At 54.1% G+C, this 19,195-nt stretch overlaps 1 protein-coding gene across 1 annotated transcript in view; it reads right to left on the bottom strand.

Annotated features, from left to right (window-relative positions):
* The window catches only part of MAN1C1 (mannosidase alpha class 1C member 1), a 138,717-nt gene that overhangs the window by 34,591 nt on the left and 84,931 nt on the right, over positions 1-19,195 (bottom strand). Inside the window, exon 3 of the mRNA XM_059376707.1 lies at positions 355-470. Coding sequence (XP_059232690.1) covers positions 355-470 — 116 coding nt within the window. The remainder of the gene's footprint in view (positions 1-354; positions 471-19,195) is intronic.

Genomic DNA, 19,195 nt, shown 5'->3' with positions numbered 1-19,195 from the left:
CCCCCCCCCCCCCCCCCCCCCGTTTGCTGCTGTTCTGTGCGACAGATTCAGCCCTAGAAGGAACGGGGACCTGGCACCCCGGGCAAGGAAGGGAGGGGTTGTTGGCTATCTTCCCTCCCAGAGGAGAACAGGCTGGTAAATACACATGGGCTGGCCAGCGCTAGAAGTGTGCCCCACCTTGAGGCTGGTCTTAGGAGAGGACAAAGCAGACAGTGCACAGAGCCCCACTTCCAGCACTGCTCTGCTGGGCAGCTTGGGGCCAGGGTTTCTGGGTCTCCGAAGTGATAGGATGGAGCTGGCCCCTGACTTTCCAGGTGCCTTTTGGCTCTAACACCCCAAAGGTCTCTGACTCACCACATTCAGGTGGAAGTTCTCTTCTACCCAGGCCTTGGCCTCCTGGAACTCCTCCTGCAGCTCCATGAGGTAGAGGGTGTCAAGGGAGTCAATGATGGTTGCCCCACTGAGGCCTCCTGTAGGCACAGAGATCGAAGGCATGACTCAGGCTCGTTCTTACCCTTTTCATCCCCAGCCACACAAGCCCCCATTCCCCGGCCCCCTCTAAGTGCCTGGGCAGGCTCCAAGGCCAAGGCTGGCCCAGGCATGACCCAGAGAGACTCCACCAGTCTTCGAAGCAGGGGTCCAGGAGCAAGTGTGCCCCCTTCCGCCCACCCCAGCGTGCTTTCTGGGCAGTGGACCATGGGCAGCAGGCTGGGACACCAAGTTCACAGGCCAAACCGCTCCCCAGACCTTCATCTACAAGTATCTGTCCACAAGTCAACCATCAGTACCGGCCAGGCGCCCACCACTTTTCTGTGACATGGGGGAGACGGTGAACTGGCATTGGGTTTACAGGATCTTAACAAACAAGCCAGTCCTCTGACTTTTCAATGCCATTCTTTATTTTATTCTAAGACCAAAAAAAAAAAAAAAATAAAAAGATGTTCACAAATATTTATCCAGGGAGGTATTTACTGCAGTACTATATACAATGGGAAGAGTTGGGGAAAAGCTCCAAATCCAATAATAGGGGATTAGTTATATAAATTGTGGCTCAAACATAAAATAGGACATGATGCAGCCATTCCTGCAGGTGAGGCAGACCCGCGTTTACTGGGGAAATATCCATGGGATCTGTTAAGTTAAAAAATGTAGGTTGCAGGAGCGCCTGGGTGGTTCAGTCGTTAAGTGGCTGCCTTTGGCTCAGGTCATGATCCTGGGGTCCTGGGATCAAGTCCCGCATCCAGGCTGCCAGCTTGGCAGGGGGCCTGCTTCTCCCTCTGACCTCCCCCCTGCTTGTGTTCCCTCTCTCACTGTGTCTCTCTCTGCCAAATAAATAAATAAAATATTTTTTTAAATGTAGGTTGTAAAAAAAAAAAAAAAGAAGAAGAAGAAGAAAAGAAGCCCAGTATAATTTCTTTGTTGTATGCTGAATGTGGTGGGCTCGCACAGAACTAAGTCTGGCAGCATGTGATTCAATGGTTACCTCCAAGTGCTGGGATTACAGGTGCTCTTTTATTTCTTCAGCTCATGGATTATTTTTACAATCAGAAATGTATTTCCATTTGAGAAAAAAACAGTTTGGGCAAAGAAACCAAACAAATGCACAAAGCAAAGATTCTGTGGCCGCTCTAGGACAGGGAGTACAAAAAGCACAAGCTGTGAGACCTGGCCCCAGCCACTGGGCCTTAGACTTTTGTCCTGGGAGTAAAGGCTGAGATAATGGTGCAAAATATCATAGCTTTCCACACCACGGACTGGGCAGGAGAGTGAAAAGGAAGACCTCCCCATGAGGCACAACCAGAGCTTGACTGCAGAGTATTGTGAAGGAGGAAAAGGAGGGAGAAGGAGAGGTGCCTGGGGGCCATCCGGAGGGCTTCCTGGAAGAGGTAGCTGCTTCCCATCAACTCCTTAAAACTACAGTTAGGAGTAATTTCCTTTAGAGACCAGCATGCAGCTTAAGAGGTCTGACTGCTCCTTCGGTGTCCTCCTTGCAGAGGCTCAAAAGCACTGAGAACCACAGGCTCCATCTTTCCCCAGGGCGCTGAGCCCCTCTAGAGTCGGAAGCCTGGGCCCGGGCTTTGCAAGCACACCCGCATTCAGAGTTAGCATCGTATCTCCTTAATTAGCGCTTCCCTAACTGCTTGCTTGTGTTGACTTTGCAGGCAGAGACTCCTGAAACTCAAACCCCCACCTCTCTGGGCCAGGCAAGGTCTCATAAAGGGCACGGCCTGGAAAAGGATGGGAGGGAGATCAGGAGACCCTGGGAGAAGGATAAGCCTGGAGGTTTCAGAATCCACTTCCGGAAGCAGGGTCTTCCCAATCCAGAGTCAGGCATCCCAGGGCGGTTTCAGTATTGGGGTAGAAGTGAATTTCCAGAACATCAACCCCTCCGACACTAAGGATTGGTAGGAAAACATCCAAAGCCAAACAAAGTCGATCTTCCCTGGTCTGTGCTGGCTGCTTCCCCCGCGGGTGCCAAAGATCAAACACAGGAACGCTTTACGGTGAGGTAGAGGTGTGAGGCCTGGGAACACTGACATACCATGGATGCTGAGATGCGCCCGGCTACAGAGTGCCCGCCTGGCGTCCATCCTCTTGGCTCTGAAGCTTATACCACAGGGCCTCACACCTGATTTTTTAGGGATTTTTGAAGGCCCCACTGCCCTGTCCCTAAATTTCACAGAGGACCCCCAGAGGGGGTTGGGACATGCCTGGGATTAGACCAAAGGAGAAGAACCCAAGCTTTCTTGTTTCCCTGTGAAAACAGTCAGATCTGATTGCTAATTGTGCCCCAGCCCCCAAAGGGGCAGGAGGCCGCTGTGACCTGAGAAGGATTGAAGAGAAGCCCAAGGCCAAGGATGGCATGGCCCAGAGTATCTGATTTCTAAATCCTGCCCTGTGCTGCCTGGTGTTTTCACCCCATGGGCCCTCCTTCCATGGGCTGAGCCTGAGCCCGAAGGCCCGAGGGCCTAGGCTGGGGAAGGAAGGCAGCCAGGGCTCCTGGTGACCCGTTCTTCTTCCCAAGTGCTCCGGGGCCAGCGGCTGAGAAGGCAGATCACTGAGGGATTTACTGGCAGGGTTCCACTCTGCTCTCCGGTTCCTGCCTCTTCCCTCTGATGATCTCTCACCCCGGCCCACACCTACGTGTAGCTGGGCTGCGGGCCAGCGAGGCACTTATTGGAAAGCCTTTCATCCCAGACCAGAGGTTACCCAGCGGCCAGGCTGGGCAAGAAAGAAGGCCCAGTCCTAAATTCAACTCTATCCGTACCTGCAGCCGGCCTGGGTCGGCTCCCCTGGGGGGGAGAACACACACCCCTATTCAGTGAACAGGCACAGGGTTTCTATGCACAGAGCCAAAAGGGGACAAAAGTCAGGCAGCTGGCTTGGAAGCTCCACTAGGCTCGGCCCTGAGGCAGGTTCAGGTTGGCTCACTCTCCCACCTCCAGCTCTGAACCCCTGCTGTGCACAAAGGATTGCCCCAGCCCCTGGCCCCTGCCTGCCAGGCAGGAGGTGGGTTAAAAGAAAACAACCGTGGGTTCAAACCCCAGCTTGGGCCAGCAACACACCTGCTCTGACTGTCAAAGTTCTCATCTGTAAAGTGAGAGAAGACCACCATGTTAGATACTGGGGAGCCACTGCAGGTTCCTGAGCTGGGATAAATGCCGCACACGGGTGCCGGCCTTTCTGATACAGACACCTGTTCATGCCTGGCACAGAATAAGCGCTCAGTCAATCAGTTCATTGTTCTTATTCCCGGTGTCCTGTAGCTTCTCTTGAAACACTGGCCCTTTCAGGAAGCTGTGGGTTCAAATTCTGGTTCCATCACATACCAGCTGTGCGCCAAGGCAAGTCACCGTAACTTTCTGAGTCTCACGTTGCTTCGTCTTCGAAATGGGGACGACAGTGGGACCTACTTCCTAAGGCCGTAGGGAGCCCTAAATGGGGGGGGGGGGGGGTGGACAGAAAGGAGCTGGTGCCGGGCTGGGTACGTGTGAGCTTATTCCCCCAATCGCGTGGCCCTCCTTCCCCCACACTGGCCCTGAGCAGCCCCTCCACAAAGTCTTCGGGGGTCACCCAGGCCTTGGGGTGCTCTTGCATCACTGGTGCCTCCCGGGCCTACAGGGCCGTGTGGCATGACGGCTGCTTGCAAAACCTTTGGCCCAAATGAAAGGAAAAGTGTCGCCTGGGTCCCACCTGTGTCTGCCGAGGAAGCCAGTAACACCCCGATCTGGGTCTGCACCTGGCCTCTCAAAAGGTCTTCCTACCTCCAGGACCCCTGCACCCTAACACCACATCCAACTCCCTCCTCAGCTCAGCAGCTGCAACAGCTTCCGAGTACCTGTGCGATAAGGCAGGGAGGCGTGAAGCTTCTGGGGCTGACGCTAAAGGGCCTGGCTGATCTCAGCTCCCATCCAGCTGTGCTTCCTGGACATGAGCCACACCCTCCAGCTTCCACACCTTTGCACGCGTGCTCTCCTTCGCCAAGGCAGCTGTTCTGTGCAGCTGGGCATACTCAAAGCCCGTGTGTCCTCAAAGCACCTCCCCCTGGCAGCGTTCCCTGATTCCACCCAGCTAACCCCCTCCTGCTGAGGGAGCTCCCTATCATGTGCACGCCACTCCTGCCCCGCCAGCACTGTGGCCTTGCTCACCTTCTAACTAACCACGAACTCCTTGAGCTCAAGGGTCCCCACTGCCTCTCTGCCCTTCTTCAGCACCTTATCTCCAAGCAGCCCCAAAGGCCAGAGCCCCCAGCTCAAGTGGGCCACTTTATAGCCCTGCCTTCTGTGACTCTTTGCAGACTGCTAGCAACTGCCCCCCGCCCACCTTCTCCTGGGCAACCTAGAGCCCACCTGGTGCCCTCCCCGACTCTCCTCTCCTGAGAAATCTTCACCAGCCCTTCCAAGCCCTCACTGTGGGCCCCTATTCTGTGCACCCCCATCTCCAGAACAAGGGCTGCCTCCCTGTCCTCACATCACAGAGGAACTGTCGATCTGTCCGTCTGTAAGAGCAGGGCTCTGGTCTGCGTCAGACTTGTCTCCAGGCTCCAGCAACAGCTCCTAGTGAAAGTGGGCAGAGAGTGATGCCTGGGTGGCTCAGTCATTTGAGTGTCTGCTTTCGGCTCAGGTCATCATCACAGGGTCCTGGGATCGAGCCCCGCATTGGGCTCCCTGCTCGTTGGGAAGCCTGCTTCTCACCTCTCCCTCTCCCACCTCTCCCTCTCCCACCTCTCCCTCTCCCTTTTTCACTGTGTGTCTCTATCTCTCTCTGTCAAATAAATAAAATCTTTAAAAAGAAAAAAAGAAAGTGGGCAGAGGAAAGGCTGGGAGCAGGCTGGTCTGTCCCTGACAGGTGCACATACTCTCCCCGGTGCTGGGCCTGTTCAGAGCTGACCTTGGCTCTCAGGACAACACTCTTCCTCTTGCCTTTCCTTCTAACCCTGTGACTGGGCCTGCCCAGTGCCCTCTGTGTGTCCCTCCTCGTCTCCAGACCTCTACGGACGGGCTCCGTGGTTGGGCCTTTTCTCTTCTCTGCCCGCCCTCATTCCTTTAAGGACTCAGTACCACCCGGCATGCTGGGGACTCCCGGATGTCCACTCCCAGCCAGGACCTGGCCTCAAGCCCCAGCTTCCCCTAACCAGTAGTCCCCAGTCCTATCACCACCGGGAGGTCATAGACCTCCTGCTCCTCCACATCTGTTCCTCAACCACAGTGATCAAGGCCAAGCCCCTCCTTCCAGGAGCTGAGCCCCAGCCCTTGACTCCGCTCCGCACTCCTCTTCCCCTCGTCCCAACCCACGGCGAATCCTGGTGACTCTCATCACAAGATTTCCAGACTCCATGCACTTCTCACCTCCTCTGTGTTCCCACCTTGGTCCAGCCACCTTCTTCTCTCCTGGGTTTATTCCAAGAGCTGCCTCGCTGGCCCCTGGGCTTCTCCCCTTTCTCTGTACACCCTCCACACCTCCATCTGTCTGTCCTCAACACGGCAGCCAGAAGGACCCGTTGAAAATGCCGGTCCCAGCATGCTGCTCCCCTTCTCAAAATCCTCCCATGGCTCCCATCAGACTCGGAGGCCCTGGGATCTGGCCCTGGCTTCCTCTCGGCCTCATCTCCCTCTCCCTCTCCCACTTCTCTTGCTCTGCCCTTGCTGCCTGCTGCTCCTGGAGGCCTCCGAGCCTGCTCTGTGTCAGGCCTTGGCAGTTCCCGTCACTCTGACACAACAGCACCCCCGTCGCATCTCCCTCACCTCCTCATTCTCCTCAGCACCTTCATCCCAGGGACGTTACATGTGGATCTGGGTCCTTGTTACTGTCTTCTCCTAAGAGAGCACAGGCCTCTGGAGGGGAGAGCCCTGTTTTGTTCACTGCTGTCCTCCACTGCCTAGAATACTTCGCAGCATTTGCAAGTAAAGGGCCCCTCACCCTGGGTGGGGAGGGTCCGGAGCGGGGCTGTGGCTCAATCCCATTTCTCAGTTCCTGGCTACAGTCTGGCACCCAGAAGTGTTAAAGGTAAACATGTTGGTTTGAACAGACCAAGCCCACCATGCAGGCATCTGTGGGGACCACGCCCAGGGCAGGCAAACTGCCTATTCCAGGGGCTGGAGCCAGCAATCAGGGGAGGCCTTGCCACCAGGCTGAGGCCAGGTCAGCCAGGGTGGCTAAGTGGGTGTGTACCATCATCCTGTGGGAAGCTGTTCGTCGTGTGTGGCTCTGTTTCCACGAGGGACTGCCCCCCCTCCCACCCCGCTCCTGTCACCTCCTCCCCCTGGGGCTGCCTGGGCAGGAGCCCTGCCCTGCTAGACTGAGGTTTGTATCCCCTGTCCCGACTCTGCCGTATTAATGGCGGTGAGGTTTTTACGGGACGCTACACTAGCAAAGAGAAACGGGTCAGGCTGGACAACATAAACTGCAGGAAGAACATTCAGAAGGAAAAAAAAAAATCACCCAGAGCATAGCCTATTACTGGAGCATCCCCAGAGCCATACTCTAACGGCTGCGTTTAATTTGATGACATAATCCTCAGAGACTTCTCTTAATCTGTAAAGAAACAACACAACTGTTTTCTTTCTCAGCTTCCAAAGAAACCAGTGTGGCTTTGGGGCAGGTCTTATTTCCCAAACAGGGCTGCCACAGTGCACCCCACCCCAGGAGAGGGACTCTGCCACCGCTCCTCTCCGTGAACCTGGGTGGGCCTTTGTGACTACAGGTTTATTTATTGATAAAGGGCAGGAGTATACACCAGAATATGCCAGAATAAACCAGAAGGGATGATGTGCTAGTTTCTAGATCCAGACCTTAAGCAAAGGGCAGTTTTCACTTCCTGTCTTTTGGAACGCTGGCGCTTGGAACCAGCCACCATACGGGGAGGAAGCACAAGGTAGCCCATAAGGAGAGAACACATGGAGAGGCCACATGCATGTTTTCTGACCACAGCCCCTTTTGAGCTCCCCGCTGACAGCCAGCGTCAGTTCCACACATGTGAATTGAAAAGCTTCCAGATGGCTCCAGCCGTCAGGTTCCCCTTCAGGCCTTTCCAGCTGAGGGTGGTAAAGCGATAAGCTGTCCCTCTTGTGCCCTTTCTGAATTCCCGACCCACCGAGTCTCTGAGCATAATAAAATAATTGTTTAAAGCCACTGAGTTTTGGAATGATTTGTTATGCAGGAGAAGCAACTGGAATGTTCTGTCATGTGGGTTTCTGGATTGATTAAAGCGATATCCCCACCACCCCAAAGGGCACTGTGTAAAACCACACTGTCTTGTATGGCAAGGTCTTCCGGCCGCATGAAATCCTTTCAGGGATTAGGACCTCTGCCCTCTGTCCCGTGTGGGGCGGGGCTTTTTTCCCTCCAGTAATAATATTTTTCTTGACTCTTCCCATGGTGGCTATTTTCTGATCACATCAAGTTGCATCCAGAGGATGTGTGTTTCCAGGCAAAGGTTTCCTGGAGCCTCTGGAAGGACTAAAGATATATTTTTAGGAACTATTCCTGGCACTTGACAGAATATTCTTACTAGAGGTGAATCGATAGAAGATGGTCAGATCTGATGATGTTCCTGCCCTTTATCAAGGCTTCAATCACATTCAAAGTCCCCGGGGCACCGTGGGCAGGTGCCTGTGGTCCAGGCCTTGGCAGCCTCTGCCCCCACTCCGCTGCTCTCTGTGCGGTGGTGCTCTGTAGGGGGGCTGCTGACATGGGTCCCTAGGCCTGGGATACCTTCTTTTTCCGAGTTGGCTTGGGGAACACCTACTCTTTGTCCTGGCCTGGGCTCGAGCATTGAGCCTTCACTCAAGAATTCTTGAGCCAGCCAGCAGATCCTCCCGGGGACGACTCCCTCCTGGGCCAGGCTGCCTTGCTCCACTGCAGGCCTCTTGGTCACAACACCGTCCCCACCACACCACATGCGCCTGTGAACCCCAGGGGCGGCGGCTGGATCCGACTCTTCCCAGTGGCCCAGCATCCACCCCCAGGCCAGGCACAGGGAAGGTGAGAACGGAAGGCTGCTGAATGAACGAACGGCTCGTGGAAATGAGGACGGCGCTTTCTTGGAGCTCCCCAGGCTCTTGACAAGGCCTCTTGGCCTTGGAGAAAACACTCTGTGCAGCAGCGGCCAGCTATCCAAGGGAAACAGTTACCAGGACAGAATGGGTTGCCGCAGACGGCACGGCTGGTGGAACTAATGGCTTCCTCCAGCCTTCCCAGACAGATGCCACGCTTTGCTGCCACAGCCAGCCGGGGAATGTTTGCTGTGGCCGGCAGCCGAATGAGGGCCAGGGCGCCCAACAACCAGACCCGCTTCACTGAAGTGGTCTGCCGGACAGGGCCCCTCATGGGGAAACAGGGCCTGTTTTAAAAATGTTACTGTTGTATTTGGTTGTTTTTCAGTCAGACCTGAGGGTGCCGTCTGACTGGGAAATGTGCATTTTTAAAATGCCCTCTCGAAGAAGCTGGGGTTCAAATTCCAAACTGCTTTTTATCTCAGAGCAGCTCTGAGAGAAGAAAAGGCAGATGGAGTCTGGGACGCCGCAGTGGCATCTCCAAAGTCACACAGCGGCTTAGCAGCGCAGGGCAGAGCTGTAAGCAGACATCACCTTCCAGACCATGCGATCCTGTCGGCTTGGTTCTAATCCTCGTTTAGTCCCTTCCCAGCTGTGGGATGTTGGGCAACCGGCTTGACCTCAGAAAAATGGGGTAATAAGGTCTTCTTTTTAGGAAGGTGTGGCCGATTCCGACAAAGGTATACAAAGAGCATTGAGCAGGTATTCAACACCAGAGAACAGGCTATACCCAGCACACTCCACCTTAGGTGCTCGATGAAGGGGCCTGTTATCATAAGGCTCAGTTCCTGCAGAGCAAGCCACAGCAGGGCTGGCAAAGCTAGGACTCCTGGCAGATCCTTGGCCTCCCTGGCCCCGCAGGAAAGAATAGCACAGCTTTCATGCCAGGCAGGCAGGAGGCACGAGCTCTCGGGAGGGCAGGATGGGGCTGGGCAGGCATTCGCAACATACTTGAGGGGGAAAGAAAAGCCAGAGTCTTCTGCTGCTCACCCCAAGACGTATTAAAGTCCAGCTGCAGCCTGGGCAGCTCCTGAGTCCGTCCATATACTGGCTTCTACCTGGCTTTTACCTGCAAGTTAGGGGATTGCTCAGTACCCTCCCTCTACCTCCAGGGGAGAAGCAGACACCTCCGGGCCATCAACTTTGGTTGTGTCCATGGAATCTGCTCTGGCTTCATGGTGGGTGGGGAATTAACGGTGCCCTTGATTTCAGGCTTGATTGCGAGCCTTGCCCATGGGATTCGTGGACATGACTTGAATGGAAGTTTGAATGAAGCCTGCCTGGTTGGGCTTGTCCTCCTGTGCTCCCACCTTTCACTGTGAGAAGAACGAATCTCAAACAGCCACTGGTCCAAGACAGGGGGAGCGGACTGAACCCAGCTGAGCACAGCCTAGATAAACTCCAGCCTACTTGCAACCACACGAATAAGAAAGAAATGCTCATTGTTGTCTATCACTTGTTGTGCAATAATGTGTTCCACAGCATTATTTTGGAAGAGGCTGACTGATACAATACCCTTTCGGCCTTGTTTCTTTCAAGTCTTTTATGTTCTCCACACTCCAACCTGACTACTGATTCTCTGGTCCCCTCTTTCGAGGCTTCCAGCCCATTACTCAAGCTATTACCTCTGCTTGGAATGCCCTACTCTCACCCCAAATGTCTCTACACATCTCCCAATCCAATGGCTACTCACAGTCCAAGAGAAAGCTGCTGCTTCCATGAAAACATCCCAGATTCCCCCACCTGAACCTGAGGTCTTCCTCCTCTGAACTTTTTTCATAGAAGATTTTCTTTCCACTTTCTATATGATAATCTGTGTCATCTGTGTCCTTTTCTCAAGTCCATCATGGCGAGTGAGTGTCTTTGGAGCTGAATGGAAGTCTGGTTAATCTAGGCTCGAACAGGCCGTGCAGAGGCAATGCATCTCCCGGATTTGCTGAGTGAAGAAATGGCTGCCATCCTCCCACTACCTCGTTCCCAAGCCTCTCTGACAGCCAGCGCCCCTTGCCAGCGGCTGTTCCTGCGCAGTGTGAGGTGCTGGGGGACAGAGACCAACCCCATGAGTCCTGACCAAGGCTGGCACTCCGTAAAGGTTTGCTTGTGGAATGTGGCATTCTCCTCCACGTCAACCACCAACCCCATCCTCGGCAGAGGTTAACAGAAGTAACCGCAGCGAGCCTGGCCGAGCGCTGGCTTCGCACTCTAGGTCTCACACACAGCTTTTTTTAAACCTTGTGACAACTCTGTTATTGTCCCTCCTTTAGAGATGAACACTGAGGCTACAAGGAATTAAGTCACTTGCTCAAGATTTATATTTTCACCCCAAGACACTTCTCTGAGAGCTCAGGACATACCCGTGCTGAAGCATGATGGGGAGTGGACAGTCCCGGTCCCCGCCCTCAACAAGCTGCAGGTCTGGTGGGGGGAAGAATGACACCAACCAGATGTCACCCAGACGACATCTAGGTACAAAGTAATGTCCGTGATAAAGGAAGAGAGAGAAGGACCTGAGGCCCAGGGAGGGGCGGCATCTGAACTGAGGCCTGAAGGAAGCACAGGACAAAAGGCGGGTGGGGGCGAGCCAGGCCGAATGCATGGCCCAGAGATCAGCCGGACGTGTGGGCAGTCTTGACACGTTTGTGGAGCAGAGCAGAGGTCACTCACTGTAAGGAAGATGGACAGTGGTGGGAGCGTGGGGGTGGGGCCGGGCCACACAGCCCTGGGGACTCAGGGAGAGGCCTGGACGGCTTAGGGGCCTAACCCTCTGGCTGCTGGGTGGGAAGGGGTCCCAGAGGGGACCCCATGTGGCATAACAGGGAGCTATCCCTCTTGGTTGGCGAGTGCCCACTAGTCATTTGTGGGTGGGCAGGAGAGTGGCAGGGAGCCCCAGGGCCTGTGCTCTGAGACTGTCTGAGAGCCACTGGTGGTGCCCCCTCGAGTGGGGAGGCAGCTGTTCACCAGTCCAGGAACAAGAAGAATTCACCCCGAGTGCAGGGCAACGTCAGCTGGTTGCCTCACCTCAGCCCCAGCAGGGGAGCCTCTAGCTGTCCTCCCAGGTCCACAGGCATGGGGTCACAACGGCCTCTTGGATATATGTCGTGGCCACACACAGCTATGCATTGATTGTGGCGAACACAGCCTGCGGACCAGAGCCAAGAGACACAGATGCAAGGCTCTGATAACAAGATGAGTGATGATTTTTGGAAAGGAGAAAAGAAAGGAAATCAAAGAGGCCCTATTCACCCCAAGAAACAGACAGATGGCAGAGGCTGTGCTGGGAGAGCCTGGTACAGAGCTATGGCCCAGGATCCTGCCACTTGCTGGGATGGCCAAGCTGCAGGGAACCGGCAAAAGAAAGGGGTGAGCCTGGAGCCGCACTTACTAGCTGCCTCAGTTTTCTCATCTGTACTCTACCTTCCAGAACCATACCGGGGGCAGCGGTCACAGTGTGTGTGCAACACTGGATGCACAACTGCCCACAGGGGCCCCCCCGGCAGACACAAAGCCACAACTGGCAGCCTGTGTGGGCGTGGCAGAGCCCCCGGGCAGCACCTCTTGTAAGCTTCCAGCAACTCTATGGGGAAGGCACGATTCACGTCCCTGTTCCACAGATGGGGAAACTGATGCGTGGGGTGGTCATGAACATTTCCCGAGGTCGATGAAGTGTGCATTCAGGATCTAACTCAGGCCGTCTGCTCCGGAGACTCTGCCTTTCCTTGCTGTGCCACCCCCCGCTAGACTCAGAGGGTCTGAGAGGATCCCAGGGGGCTGCTCACAGCCCAAGACTCCCAAGTCCCCTCCTTGCCTGTGAGCTGGGGCAATGCCCCTGGGGTAAAGGCACTGTCTGTGTGCCAAGAGCTGGGGGCCTCCCCCTGCAAGAGCCCTTCTATGACACACAGACCAGCCTAGCCCCCTCTTCCTCCATGAAGCCTTCTCAGATCCCCTCTAGGGACTATGCTTCCTCCCTGCTCCGTTTTGGGTCCCACTGCTAATCACTTGGCTTAGGCGGGCTCACGGAAGGATCTGGTCTGTCTCTCAGACAGGCCAAAGCCCCAGAAGCTAGAGATCCTGACCATATTCTTCTTTACAGTCATCAAAGAGCCTAGCATAACGCTGGGCACTCAGGAGGTACTAAGTTAACCTGGAGAGATGAGAAGGAGCCAGAGCAGGCACAACCACAAGACAGACCAGGGGGTCCTCGCCGTTTATGGGCCTACCTGATTCACTCCCAGCATCCAGAGAAGAGGAGGACACTGACTCACCCCACTCTACTGACCAGGGACCTCCCCTTTCTTTGGTCCATAGGCTCCTGCTAGAATCTAATAGAAGCCACACTACCCCCTCTCCTTAATTGAAGATACTTGTACACATTTTACAGAGAAAGTAATGCAGGCATCCCCCTGCCAGACTTACTTGTGTTAACCACCTAACTGAGGTGAGGGGGACAGATTTTTGTTTCCTACAAAGGATGGGGTGAGGAAATTATTTTGGAGTCAGGCAGGGATCGGAGTCAAACCTTACTGTGGCTATTCCTACCTGTCTGACCTCTGGTTAGCTACTTCACCCACGTGAGCCTCAGCTTCCTCATCTATGAAATGGGGATAATGTCAGATACGGCACATTGCTAGAGAGACTGACACTGGGAGGGTATACAGTGAAAATTTTTTTCATTTCTTTAAACATAGATGGGCTGCAGGGGGTGCCTATGAGTCATCTTTCATTTGATTAAATTTGGTGTTTTTAGATGCAGTTGCGATAGTGGATAAAGCACAGGCCTCTGGTCTACATGTTTGAGACTTGGCTCTGTATATTACCAGCTGTGTGGCCATAACCAAGTTACTTAACCTCTCTGAGCTGTGAGTCTACATCTGTCAAAAGAGACCGACAACACCCGCCTTGCAGGTGCAGGTAGCCTGGATAAGGCACAAAGTCTGGCAGGAAGAGGGAGCAGGAGGTGGAAGGTCTGTGTGAGGGCTGAGCAGGGAGAGAGGCCCCTCATCCCACCTGCCCACATCCACCCACTCCGCACGCCTGGTATGACAATCCCCAGCATGCTTCCTGGGTAAAAGCTGCCTATGTTTTGGATGTTGGGGCCAAAGCAATTCACAAATGTAGCAAATATGCCAAGCCCAGAAGACAGCTCTCCTTGCTTCGGAGAAAACACACAGTTCAATTTCCTAAAGATCGAACCCCAGGAGCCTTTCAAGGCTTTCCCCGAAGAGAGCAGTTCTCGGAACTCGGCAGACGCCACCCTCATGCGACTGAACAATTAAAGCCCCGAGTATTTGTCATTCTCAGCAAAGGTTTGTGAGGATGACTGAGAAAATGGAAAAAAATCTGATTTCAGCGGCACGGTTTTCAGAAATATATGGTAATCCATTTTTGTCAAACCGCAGAAGGCACAGCTCAAATCATTAAAAAGCCATCGTACTTAATCATGCAAAGAGAAGGCCGGTCTATGCCTCTCAGATCATTTTCAAATGGTTTCAGGTTAACTTTCAAAAACTGACAGGCAAGCAGGGAGGGGATTATGACAGACGATAACTTGAAGAATTTCTGGTTCTGCTTCTCAGCGGAGGGTGAGGGATTTATTTGAGAGAAAATCGCCACCTGGACCTCAGCACGGTGGTGGTGGGGACAGTGGTGAGGCAGATTTCAGAATGGATTGGCCGTGACTTCTGCCCACAGGAAGTCGGCAGCCGCCTTCTCAGAAAGACAGCACGTTCTAGGCAAACTATTAAGTAAATGAAGAATAATGATGTACTGTGACAGGTGCTAATAAAAGGCAGGAGTATAGCCAATGGTTGTCTTTGCTGTGAGTGTCCATACCTGGCTTGGGAACCCGTGTGCCCCTCGCTAGCTGCATGGGCTCACACAAGTTCCTGTCTCTCAGAGACTCGGCTCCTCCTCTATAAAATGGGATGCCCACCTCGGAGGCTTGGCAGGCTGTGAAGGACTTAATGCCTGTAAGGCCTCTGGTACAGTGCCTGGTACACAGTAAACTGCCCATCAAAGCACACTAAGCAGCTCCCTCACTGAACACCTTTGATTTGGATCAGGAAGGATGAGCAGAAGTTTGCAGGATGAAGAACTGGAGGAAAGACACCCAGGCAGAGGGCACATAGCATGTGCAAAGGCCCCACAGAAAGAGGCTAGTCATGGAGGAGCACAGTGTTTGGGGGGGGGGGGGGTAGAGGGGGGAATGCTGCAAGCTAACTTGGAGCCCTCCTGTGAAGGTTTGTCAATGCCAGACTAAAGGGTTTGGACTCTGTTGAGAGGGCCGCGGGGAGCCACAGGGAAGGGGGGTGTCTGAAGGGCAGGCCCGCGGCAGCTGTGTGGGTTAGAAGCTAACTGAGGGGCCATGGGGTGGGGGCCGTGGAAAAGGCTGGGACTGTGTGTGGTCCACGCTCTTCACAGGGTCAGGAACATCCTGTGTCGTCTTCTAGGTTTCATCTATGTCGGGCACTTGATCTCTAAGTGACTATCCCCCCCAAACAAACTCTGACCCAAGGTCCCCAGCCTCTGTTCCAGGAAAACACTATGTCCTAGGCCCAGCAAAGATCCCACTCCCCTTCACCAGGGCAGAGCTGGCAGGGGAAAACCACTGCCCGCAGGAACTCTATGTCCCACCCCTTTGCATTTAGGTGTGATGAGCGGAATGTGGACATAAAGTACATAGGCCACCTTGAGGCCTGACCCGCCTGTGGGATGCTCCAAGGCCAAAGTAACCTTGGGAGTCACCATCAGAAGATGATGCAGCCTCCAGCACCCTGGGTCCCCATGTGACCGTGAGGAACAGAACCCCCTCCTCTTCCCATCAGTTTGACTTTACATGAGCAAGAAATAAATGTCATCTCAATCCACTGGCTCTCTGGGTTTATCTGTTATAGCAGCTAGCATTATCTTAAACATACCCACTCAAAGCAGTGATCTTGGGCATGTTATTTTGCCTCTCTGAGCCTCAATTTCTCTCATGCAGAATGTTATAAGATAGACAAATGTGAGTGCTGCCTTGCAAGCAGGGAAGGACCAGAGAGGAGCCATTCATTGCCGGTGTTTCTGGCTTCCATCTCTCCGAGAGCCTGAAGGAGAGTGGACTTTGCACAGACCCTGCTAGGCCAGGAGAAATGCAGCCAGGGGCTTGGAGAAGCTTTAGGCAAGGGGTCAAGTTCCACCAGCAGAGCCTGACCTCACTCTAGGTTTTAGTTCTGTCCCTCAACAGAGATCATCCCCAAATAGCTGAGCCCCCAGGGGAGGGGGCTGGCACGTGGCTTCCCTCTCCTGGCAGCCACCCGGGAAGGAGGCAGCCCAGCCTTCTGATGGCTTGTTTCAGCCTCTCACAACTCATTAGCAGGAAACTGCATGCTCGATTTTTCAGACATGTCAGGTAGACACTGGTATCAAAACCTTATCATGTCTCTGCACAGCCCCACATTCTCCTGTGCTGGTGTCCTCCTGCCAGGCTCTGTGCTCAGGACACGCGCCTGCTGCCTTTGAAGATCTGAGAACCTTGTGTGGCTGAGAGCTTGGCCAGCCAGTCTGGCTGGGACCCAAGGCTCAGGATGGAGGCCGCCTGGGTGGCTAAGGCTGAGGTTCCCCCCGCTCCGAGGCAGCACCACACTCTTAGCCCAGGATTGGTGCTGAGACCCACAGGGAGAGAGGCAGAAGGCCTGCGCCATACATGATGTCACCAGCTGGATCTGGCCATCCCCAACTTTAATAGGACTCTGGCTATTACATGTCCTTTTGATGAGGGGCCTCCTCTCCCACAGCCTGGGGGCAGGGGCGCAGAAGTCAGGGCCTGAGCCTCCAGGGCCTGAAGTCAGGGCCCCGATTCCCTATTCTCCTGTGGGGGTGAACAGGTGCTGACCAGACCTTCTCTACTTCCCAAGCTCTTGCCTTCTCCCACTGCTGCTCGGCAGCTCTGGCTGGGGGCTCCGAGGAGTTCCCAAATCACCTGACTGATTAAAGACCCTCCCCAGCCTGGACTAAGCTCTCTGGAGAGACACAGAAGAAACAACAAGGACAGAAAGCATCCATTTCTCAAGTCTTTTCACACACAGCAATGCATGTATTTGACCCTTATACCTGAGGGGTGCCAGGTCCCCTATTTCACTAAGGAGGAAACTGAGGCTCATGGAGATTAACAACTGTTGCCCAAGGTCACTCGGCTAGTCCCCCAGGCAGCAGTTGGAGCTGGGTCCTGAGCTCTCACCACAGTCACAGCCACCTGGCCCGTCCGCCCTGCAGGCCAAGCACTACCATGACCATTTTCTTCAGTCCCATGGCTTAGGAGGCTACGGTATCTCCAGTGCCAGATGACAAGGCTGAGGCTTCCTGAGGCTGGGTGACCTGTCCAAGGCCACATAGCAAGGAAGCTGGATCCACAGCCTTCGTGCCTACAGTGTTGGTGTTCCCTCCCAACCCCAGTGTCTCCCCAATGCCAAGGGTCCCACCTGGGGAAGGAGGGAAAGAGGTTACAAGGTCCTATCAAGGGGGGCGGTGCATAGCCGGTGTGGCCCCCAGGTAAGGGGTGGCCTCCCTCAGCCGAATTCTCCTCTGGAAGGATGGCTGAGGGTTAAGGTAAATAGGAATCAGGCAGGTGCAGGTGTGGTCGCTCAGCCTCGGCTCGGCCCTCGTGGCAGAGGGTCCTCCATCCCTGTCTCCAGGTGCAGGAGCCACCTGGCCGGGGAACCTTTCCACCTCACTACCTTCCAGACAAGCTTCGGTCTCGGGCACGGATCCACGCAAACCAGCGACCACTGATGTGAGCACCTAGAGCTTTTGAAAAAGTAAAGACTCGCAGGACGAGGTCTGAAGCAGCAGTTACAGCCCAAGCCACATTAGGAAGCCCCTGTGTCTGCAGCGCCCCTGCCGACCACTGTAGACGCTTAGACCAAGCCGCTGGCCTCCAATTGCTCTCTAAAAGGTCCTTGGTGGACCCGTCCTGCCCACCCGGGTGGCTCATTACCCACATTTCAGCTCATGCTACAGTCATACTCCATTCAATGGGCCAGACCACCAAGCCTTTGCTCAGGCTGGACCTTCTGTCCAGAACGCCTTCCTTTCCCTGCCCTCCTATTCCTAAGCTCTAGAATGCACATCTGTGGTTCTCAGTTGCCGTGAATCCATCCCTCAGGCCTCAGATTATTCAGTCTCTCCCTCAAAAGGCATATATTTTAAAATTTGATTAAAATAAGTACTTTAGGAGAATCCTAGTACTCCTAGCAGGGAAAGAGGAACTGAAAAGTGAAATGGCTCAAAGACATGCCACACACCTGTGCTCTCGGAGGCCTTAGCACGGCCCAGGAGGCCCTTGGCAGCCTTGCTCTAGTGGCCTTTGCGTGCACGCCTGGCTCTCACGCTGCCACGCCCTTGCACCTGCTGCGCCTTCCACCTCTCCTCTGCTATCCAGGCCCAGCTCAGTGTTACCGGCTCTAGGAAGCTCCAGAGGTAGAATCAGGGGCTCCTTCCTTTGTGGTCCCCACACTTAGTGCATCACAATTGTGTAGCCCTTCCCCCTACACTCTTTGGGGACAAGGGACATGGCCAGCTCACCTGTGCATCTCTAGTCGTAGCCCAGAACTGGCCTAGAATTGCCTCATGAACGAATGAATGAATGAATGAACGACCCTCTTTTGCTAAGATCCCAAGATGCCTAATTCCTCAGCTCCCGTGGGCCTCCCCTCTCCATCACAAGACGTGCAAACTGTATTCTTTGTCTTCACACCACGTTGGTACTGACCAGAGTTGGGTCTTAATGGTGCTTTGACAAAAGACAGCGCCCATGTTCATTTTCCTTGGCTAATTACATTTCCCAATTGAAACGCTTATCTCTGGGTTGGTGTTAAAGACATAATCAGTTTCCAGAATGGATTAAAAAGAGGTGAGAAGCAAGAAAATAATTAAGCCAACTTCTGATTGAATCAAATAATTAAGCAGATTAAATCGGTTGCCTGTGATCTACGGCCCCAGCCTGTGCCTAGGGAGCACATTTCTCTATCGGAGAGATCATTTCTGATTGTTTTAGAGATGGAGAGCATCGTTCCCAAGTAGTAAGCAAAGGAATGACTCTGTCGGCTGAATACAGATCAGGGTGACAGGACCCCAGGTTCCTGGTTTAGGCAACATACTCTGGGTTTAGCAGAAGAAAACGAGGGTGGGGGCAGTCTGCTCCAGAGCCAAACTCGGACGCCCGTGGTAGAGAGGCTGTATCAATGGCCCTAGTTCCTCACCCTCCCTGGGTCTGTGCCCTTCACCATTCTGACTGCGGTGTCTGACCCTCTCCTTTTACTCTGGGCTCGGCCATGAGACTAACTTTAACCAATGACAGCAAACGTGATGTGAGCAGAGGCTTGAGAAAGCCCTTGCACATTTCCCCTTGCTTTCTTGCTCCTTTGCCATTGACATGATAACAACCCTGGACTAGCCTGCTGAAAATGGAAGACACATGGAGCAGAGCTGAGTTGCCCAGCTGTCCCAGGCAAGGGTCTCCTAGATGAGCGACACTCAGCCACCCCTGGACACAAGGGTGAGCCCATTCAAGCAAGACCAGCAGTCACTGGGCTGACGCAGCCAGGAACAGCTGACCCCATGCTAAATAAACGCTTTTTTGCCACAAGCCAGTGAGGTCTGTGGGT

The sequence above is a fragment of the Mustela nigripes genome, chromosome 14, assembly GCF_022355385.1.
Source record: "Mustela nigripes isolate SB6536 chromosome 14, MUSNIG.SB6536, whole genome shotgun sequence".
NCBI lineage: Eukaryota > Metazoa > Chordata > Mammalia > Carnivora > Mustelidae > Mustela > Mustela nigripes.
Note: the sequence above shows the minus strand (reverse complement) of the source record. Positions and strands in the feature narration are given on the sequence as shown.